Raw genomic sequence first — 9,068 nt, 5'->3', positions numbered from 1 at the left:
ATTTAGTAGCGGAAATAGCGAGTGGTTGGTTCACGCTGGATGCATGGTTTTTGGAATCCTCAGCACTAATTTGCGTTTCTTTGGGAACTTTTGTTAGATCTTCATGATCTCTTTGTGCACAAGTAAACTAGCACTGTCTACTAGTAGTTTGCAGGATCTCATTTGTTATGTTCGCGGTTTGTGGTGAAGATATGAACTGATCGATGTGTTTTTATAGTTTACGGTTGGATAGATGCGAACGTTCATGCGCCATGTCCTTGAAACCGGGGTGAAATGTAGTAAGATGCTGGGTATGCTGAGTTGCAGACTGAGTTCATATCATGTGCTAGATTTAATATCATAGGGTCTCTGGCCATGGTTGATGGTTTCATTTATCGCATAGTTCATACTCGGAACAGTATAATCAGACATTGTTGGATAGTGGTGTCTGGACCTCAACCTACCGCTCTCTGTTAAACAACGATACAGAACACATACCTCTGTCTAAACGAATATAGTCGATTTACAGATGGGTTCATTGGTGTTTGATATCTGAAGTAAGCTGGCAGTTTTTCAGACAAATGATAAAGTGGACACCCACAATGCACACACAACACGCTGGTGTGCGCAGGCACGTTCCCTGCACACTATAGTAAAAAAACAAAATAGGCTCAGTATCCAGAAGAACCAAAACCACGCATTCATCTGAACTGCAGAGAGATTGTATTATTAATGAACACAAATGTGTATGAATTCTCCAGTTTTTCACTGAGAAAAAGGTTATTCTTGACACCAGATAGTATAAGGTGATGTACAGATAAGTATCCAGACTTCAATCTTTATAAAGACTAGAGTGAACCTGCTATAAAATGAGAAAACTTGAACTTAAACACGATTTGGTTATTTAGCTAGTCTGCAGGTGGCAACAATCAATTTAATTTTGGTTCTAAGTTGGATTTTTAGACAGATAGCTAGTGTTGATTATGTTTTGCTTTATGTACAAAACCCGTTGTGAATTGGATTGATGACAAATACAGCTCACCTATCATTACCCACTCTATTAATTGTACATTCAAGAACATCCTGTGAACATACCTACTGTTTTCATGGAACCTGTACAGGCACCTTCCTATGTCAATAGAAATATAACTTTTGTAGTACTGTTCTTGTATGCATTGATTATCTTTGTACAAAGTTTGTTGTTTTGTGATTTTGTGCAAATGGATTATTTGCTTGATAAAGTTGCTAGTGGTCGAATCACAATATATCTTATGTGTTTGGCTACTAAGTGTCTTTGTGCTGTCAGGCTACATGACTTCAACTGTTTTCCCCTAAGAAAACAGAAGACTTCACCGGTTTATCTGGTTGTACTTCTATTGTGAGATACTTGCAATTTGATTTTTTCAGCATGGGCAATAAGGCATATCTGAAAAATAAGCATACAAGTATGCCATGTAATTAAACTTAGCACTACACTGACCTTCATTTTGTGCATCTTTCCTGAACGTTTCCCATTGTCGTTAGCAAACAAAACAGTCTAAGAAATGAAACACAACAGTCTACAAAACTGCAGTTACTTATAAGGCATGCCAAAACGCAAAACAGTCTGGAATGAAGTGGCATGCATGTCACAGCGAAGAAATATGTTTACAATTCAAGTTAAACCTCAGTTACTCCCTGCATTGCAAAATACTTGAAGTTCTAGGTTTGTCCTAAGTCAAACTTCTTAATGTTTGACCAAGTTTATAGAAAATGTACTAACATCTACAGCACCAAATTAGCTTCATTATCATAATATATTTTTATACTGTATATGTTTGATTTTGTAGATATAACAAAAAAAATATAAGGTTGGAAAATGTTTGACCTAGGACAAACCTATAACTTCCAAGTATTTTGGAACGGAGGGAGTATCATATACTATCTAGATTTTTGACGAGTACCCTGTTGTTATGGATCAATAATTCAAGATACTACTTGCAAATAGGTCCTTGCAACTGTAATGTTGCAACTATTATAGCACATGGATTATGTGATGCAGCAGCATTAGGTTTCATCGCAGCAGCTAAGTAACTTAGTTAGGAAATGAGTATGGTTTTCCCACATGTACCCACACTATTATTATCATCACATTGCCTAGAGATATATGCAAATGTTAAAAACTTAAACCACCAGTCCATCTTGTAATCTTTTATAATGTTCTTGCACAATCTCGGGTGAAATTTGGAGGCCTACCTAAATAAGAACAAATCATTATGCATGTTTTTCCATAACACGGGACAATTCAGGCAATAAACACTGCTTAGGTTTGTAGAAAGTAGAGACATTTTGTCTGTCGAAAGCTGGGCCAGATCAAATGCCCTGCTCGATTATCTGAACATTGCTTAAATAACCATCCATTAGTAGCAGCTGTACATGTTGTGCAAATAGCGCAGAACTGCACATTCAGCATGGCTATTTGTCACACCAAGGAGGCGAGGACTAGAATTCAGCATTGCTGATAGAGCACCCCGTTGAGGGTTCAATGCATCTCGAGAACAGAAGACAAACTTGTTTTATGACTTCTATAGTTACCTTGGTTGGTTCTTCATTTTGGATCTTTATGGTTAACTGGCTTTGTAATAATCATTCGTAAAATGCTAGGAGCTAGAGCTAAAAGTTGAATCACCATTAGTTTGCGGTTGTGACAATACATGGTAATATGAATATAGGGCCGAATGTTTGAGAAGCTAACATTGATTGGTTATCGAATATCTCATTCGAATAAAATCTCATCTATCAAAACTGTATATGTTTTCATACTGTCTATGTTTGGTTTTGTAGATATAGCAAAAAAGGTTGGAAAATGTTTGACCTAGGACAAACCTATAACTTCCAAGTATTTTGGAACGGAGGGAGTATCATATACTATCCAGATTTTCGACGAGTACCCTGTTGTTATGGATCAATAATCTCATCTATCAAAACTACCAATTACTTACTATTCATGAGAATTTATTGTTTTGTTTGCCAACTGTCACTAATATGCCATCCTTGTTTTCAACAGGAGCGAAGGTTAGAGTTGAGTGCAAGTCGAGATCTACTGGGGCCCAGACATGCAGCTTCGAGGGTCACACCGACCACACCGGTACCTACAACATTCCTGTGGCCGACGAGCATGAGCACGAGCTCTGTGAGTCTGTCCTCATCAGCAGCCCAGACACGGCGTGTGCCAAGACAGTTGCTGGGCGGGAGAGGGCCCCTGTCTTCCTCAACAACAACAACGGCGTCGCGTCCAACGTCCGGTTGGCGAATGCTCTGGGGTTCGAGAAGGACACCCCTCTGGCTGCATGCACGCAGATCCTCAAGATGTATGAGGAGGTCGACGACCGCGTCTGAGCACTCCGCGCTCGCTATCACGAAACAGGTTAATGTATTACTAAAGCTGTCGCGTGAAATGTCGTGAAACATCGATCTATATGTGTTACCAAGACCAGAAGTATCGCCGCTTGTGTGCTTGACACTATGGCGTAGCGCTTGAGTGTGTATGTTGATCGCTGGTTCAGGTTGAACCACGAAACTTGTGAGCTAGTAAATCAGACATGTTGGTTCATCTTAGCAGGCTAATGTTATGAGATTGTTGTTTGTCTAAGAGTGCGTACTGTGTGCAGTTTTCTCAAGCTGCAAAGCACGCTGATGTGCGTACTGTGTGCAGTTCTCTTTTGAAATGGGAAGTTTTAACTGGCATTTGATTTGCCCGGCAAAAATGACAAGGTTGAGGAAGGAAGTTCTTTGCCGGCTGAAAGGCAAATATGGTTTTCTCAAATGAAACGACTGGAGACTTAGGAAAGTGCATTCAGTTTTGAATGGAGATTCCAAAGACGATCTAACACAGTGTCTACAACCGGACAGAAGAGGGAAGAAAAAGTTGACCCAATCGAATCTTTCTAAACGTCCAGGCTGTCTGGTACTCCTAACCATCTTTATTCCTTCTTTTCTTTCTCTCTCCATCTTTACCAATCACATTGCGTATAGAGAAAAAAGTGGGAGAAATGGCCGCGTACACGGACAAATAGAAAAAAGTAGAGGAAATGGCCGCGTACACGGACAAATAGGAACTCAAAATAGACAAATAAGGACTCAAAACGAACACGCCCGGACACTGACCGGGTGCGTCCGTGGACATATGAGAGGCCAAATTTGCCCACTCCGGCTGTAGATACTCCTTAGGCTTTGTTTGGTTGCAAGGGATCCTCCTCGTTTTTCCCTGGGTGGGAGAACCACGAGCTGAATCTATCCGAGAGAGCTTAGAGCATGGTTAATAGTATAGCCAACTGCTGGCTATAAGCCATTGCCATGCCATCTATAGGCCATCCTATAGGCAATATGTACAATAATTGATTAGAAGAATGTACTACTTTTTTATTATATGGCCTACCTTTCAGTCTCACAAAGTGCCTAGGAGCACGTGCTAGAGTTGGCTCTTCACCAAGAGCCCGCTTACCTTCTCTCTCTTCTTTTCTTTCCTCCAACTAAGCGAAAATATACTAGTTTATTTCTTATAGCCAGCTGACTCGGCTATATTGTACTTGCTCTTACGACGGCATTTAGTAACTCACAAATGGGATGGATTCTGTCCCTTTCTATCCAGGAATCTCTCCCCAACAACCAAACATAGACTTATGTATATCAAAGAGTTTAACAAGAATCACTTGATTTTCTTCAGTTCCATTTTCCATAAAAGGTCCAGATATTTTCTTCAGGCCAAAGGAACATATAAGGGCATCTCCAAAGCTGACCAGCAAATGTCTCTGATATATGTCCGTTTTTATGTCCGGAAGTGGTATGTGGACATGATGCGAGAGGGGGCCATCCAATGCTAATCACAAAGTATCCGGTTGGGAGAGAAAAAATAGTTGAGGACCATGCATGTGGTGGGGTATTTGTGATTTAGTGTCTGGTTGGAAGGAGAGAGAGGAGAGATGGATCATGCATGTGCGGTTGGGAGGAGAGAGAGAGAAGAGAGAGACCATGCATGTGATTGGTTAAGTGCATGTCCGAACTCCGGCAAAGACCCCCATGTTTGTTTCTTCGATACCAGAATCCATATGTCCGGACTGCTAAGCGGACATATACAGATTTACTTGGATGTCAAAAATGGTCTGGATACTGTGGTTCAGACATATAGTGGAGGTCTGAGGGTCCGCTTTGGAGATGCCCTAAGGTCCTCTTTGATTTACAAGACTTTTTAAAACGTATTTGAGGGAAAACATAAGATTGGAGTGGTGTGCCATGTTGAAAAGCATTTGGCTCATTAGCTAAGTTGACTGTCATCAACCTATGTACAAGATGAAGCCAAGCATGCCATTTATCTCTGATTAGAGTGCGCCTGAATTGGATATTCAAGTGAGCAATCCCTAATATTGTGTATATGAATGCCTCTTTTCCTTGCAGATACTATAAGGCTAGCGGTGCGTCCCCTAGCTAACTATCCTCCCAAACACGACATGGTGCCATCATCTCCCACCTTAAAAGCACCTCTATTAAAAAACACAACTTGCAACTTTAGTCTGCATCATGCCCTTTTAGAAGGTAGAGTCATACGGCTGTTCCATGACTTGGGGGACAGAGTCAGTCACAAAGTCTTGGAATGAAGATTTTGTTACTCAATAACCGAATCCATACCCTATCTTCCTCTGAAGCAAGCTTGTACAAAGTATGTAGGTAGGTACCTTTTTCGTTCTTGAAAAGAACAATGACTCTGTAGGACCTTGAAATGTGTCTAGAGGGGGGGGGGGTGATTAGACTACTTGACCAATTAAAAACTTAACCTTTTCCCAATTTTAGAGTTTGACAGATTTTAGCTATTTTAGGACAAGTCAAGTAATCATCACACAGTTCAAGCAAGCATGCAAAGAGTATATAGGCAGCGGAAATTAAAGCATGCAACTTGCAAGAAAGTAAAAGAAAGGGTTTGGACGATTCAAACGCAATTGGAGACACGGATGTTTTTGGCGTGGTTCCAATAGGTGGTGCTATCGTACATCCACGTTGATGAAGACTTCAACCCACGAAGGGTAACGGTTGCGCGAGTCCACGGAGGGCTCCACCCACGGAGGGTCCACGAAGAAGCAACCTTGTCTATCCCACCATGGCCGTCGCCCACGAAGGACTTGCCTCACTAGCGGTAGATCTTCACGAAGTAGGCGATCTCCTTACCCTTACAAACTCCTTGGTTCAACTCCACAATCTTGTCGGAGGCTCCCAAATGACACCTAGCCAATCTAGGAGACACCACTCTCCAAGAAGTAACAAATGGTGCGTTGATGATGAACTCCTTGCTCTTGTGCTTCAAATGATAGTCTCCCCAACACTCAGCTCTCTCTCATAGAATTTGGATCTGGTGGAAAGAGGAATTGAGTGGAAAGCAACTTGGGAAGGCTAGAGATCAAGATTCATATGGTAGGAATGGAATATCTTGGCCTCAACACATGAGTAGGTGGTTCTCTCTCAGAAATGGTAAGTTCGAAGTGTAGGTTTAGTCTGATGGCTCTCTCCATGAATGAAGAGGAGGTGGAGGGGTATATATAGCCTCCACACAAAATCTAACCATTACACATAATTTACCAAACTCGATGGGACCGATTCAACAGACTCGGTCGGACCGATTTAGTAAACCTAGTGACCATTAGTGATTTTCGGTGGGACTGACATGCAACTCGGTGAGACCGATTTGGTTAGGGTTAGGGCATAACGTAATCTCGGTAAGACCGATTACACAAACTCGGTAAGACCGATTTTGGTAATAAGCTTTCCAGAGAGTTGGTCAGGTAAACTCGGTGGGACCGATTTGCTCTTTTCGATGAGACCGAAATGTTACAAAAGGGAAACAGAGAGTTTACATAGCAATCTCGGTGGGACCGATCGCTCACTTCGGTTAGACCGAAACGTTATGAAGGGAAACAGAGAGATTACAATCCCATCTCGGTGAGACCGAGATCCCTATCGGTAGGACCGATTTGCTTAGGGTTTGTGGCAGTGACTATGACATTTGGAATCGGTGGCGGGATTGGAAGAATCGGTGTGACCGATTTTGGCTTTGGGTTTAGGTCATTTGTGGATGTGGGAAAGTAGCTGAGGGTTTTGGAGCATATCACAAAGCACATGAAGCAAGAGGCCCATTAAGCAACACCTCATCCCTCCTTGATAGTATTGGCTTTTCCTATAGACTCAATGTGATCTTGGATCACTAAAATATAAAATGAAGAGTCTTGGGCCTTTGAGCTTGAGCCAATCCTTTGTCCTTAGTATTTTGAGGGATCCACTTTCATCATCCATGCCATGCCATTCATTGAGCTTTCCTGAAATAATAGTCTTGGAATAGCATTAGCTCAATGAGCTATATGTTGTTATGAATTACCAAAACCACCTAGGGATAGTTGCACTTTCAATCTCCCCCTTTTTGGTAATTGATGACAACATATAGATCAAAGCTTCGACAAATGATAATAAGAATAAAAACATCGTCGCTTTGAGAAGTATGTGATAAGCAAGAGCTCCCCCTAAATTTGTGCATAGTTTGAAATTTGCTTTGGACTGCAAATGCACAAGGAATTAGGCTTATGGGTTACTCTTCCATGTCACATACATCTTGGTGGAGCGCTCAAAATGATAAGTATTGAATACAGGCACTCATCACCATGCAAAGTGAATGATCACATGAGATAGATAGGATAATATCATCAAACATGCATAAGTGTAGCTTATGATCAAGCACATGATCATCAATGTCTCACAAGCATAGTATCTCAACCAATCAAAAAGCAACAAGTTTAAACCAACAAAGCAAGAGAGAACAAAAGCAACACACACTCTCTCTCTCTCGAAGCCTATGATCTATACATTTTTCTCCCCCTTTGGCAACAAGTTACCAAAAAGTTCATAGAAAATGCCTAGTGCTAGATCGACTCTCAGGCTTGATCTTCAGTTGGTGGTGTTCGGATAACTCCAAGGACGAAGGCTTCAGTTGATGTAGAGGGTGCTGGAGTTGATGCTGAAGCTGGTTGCACTGGAGCTGAAGGGGCAGTAGATGGTGCTGAAGATGTTGCTCTAATGTCTGGCACTGGCACAACAACTGACCTCTGAGCTCTAGGCACTCTGGCAAAGACATTTGTGGTTGTCTTGCCCTTCCTCTCCTGCATGTCATCCCGCAGTTGCTCCACAACTGACTGAATCTCAGTTACTTTGACATCTAGATCATAGAATTTTTGTTCCATGATTCTTTCCAAGCTCTCCTGGTTCTGAGTTAAGGTGGCCAACCCCTTCTCAATCCTCAGAGATGATGCTATCAAGTAACCAAGCTGCTCCTGCTTGTTTTTCAAGAAATACTCAGATGCCTCCTCTTGAGTTGGCATCTTGGCAGCCTTCTCCTTCCTTGCCTTCTCCCTCTTCTCTTGAGCTTGAACTGATGATGGATCATCCTCATTCATGACAACCTCATTGTCTTCAAAGTCTGGATAGAGTGGAAAATGTTCCCTATCCAATAGATATTTGCCAGTTCCCATGCTTGAGTTGATCAATTCCTGAATCTGAGGGGCATATCCACAACTCCTCTTATGATCTGCTGCAGTCCTCTTAATGGTTTCAACTATAAGGCTCATGACTTTGAATTTCTGTGGCACATCAAATAAATGCAACATATTGATGGCAATGCCCTCTGATCATGTTGTGGTCACCTGACTTGGGCAACAGAGTGTGCCTCAGAATCCAATTGATAGTAGGCAGCCCTGACAACAGAAAATGGACTGATCCAAAAGAGAAAGTCTCTAGGGCTTTGTCTGGGATCTTCTTGTACATGTGTGCCATGGTATTGTGTCCCATTTTCTTCTTGGCATATACATCCAGATCATCATCATTTTCCTTTGGGGCATTTACCAGTTTTGCCCATTCTTCAACAGTGGATTGGTACCTTGTACCTTCAGACATCCAAACAATTCTTCCATCTGGGTAAAAATGTGCTGTGGAGTAGAATTGCATGATAAGTTCATCATTCCAGTTTGTGAGCTTTTGCCCAACAAAATCTGCAACTCCATAAGCAACAAAGCTGTCTT

General features: G+C 41.7%; 1 protein-coding gene across 1 annotated transcript in view; it reads left to right on the top strand.

Moving 5' to 3' along the window:
• Window positions 1–3,610, top strand: part of LOC119322865 (pollen-specific protein C13-like) — a 4,164-nt gene extending 554 nt beyond the window's left edge. Inside the window, exon 2 of the mRNA XM_037596401.1 lies at window positions 3,026–3,610. Within this exon, the coding sequence (XP_037452298.1) occupies window positions 3,026–3,357 (332 nt within the window). The 3' untranslated portion in view covers window positions 3,358–3,610. The remainder of the gene's footprint in view (window positions 1–3,025) is intronic.
• Window positions 3,611–9,068: the final 5,458 nt, after the last annotated feature.

The sequence above is a fragment of the Triticum dicoccoides genome, chromosome 6B (assembly GCF_002162155.2).
Source record: "Triticum dicoccoides isolate Atlit2015 ecotype Zavitan chromosome 6B, WEW_v2.0, whole genome shotgun sequence".
Taxonomy (NCBI): domain Eukaryota; kingdom Viridiplantae; phylum Streptophyta; class Magnoliopsida; order Poales; family Poaceae; genus Triticum; species Triticum dicoccoides.
Note: the sequence above shows the minus strand (reverse complement) of the source record. Positions and strands in the feature narration are given on the sequence as shown.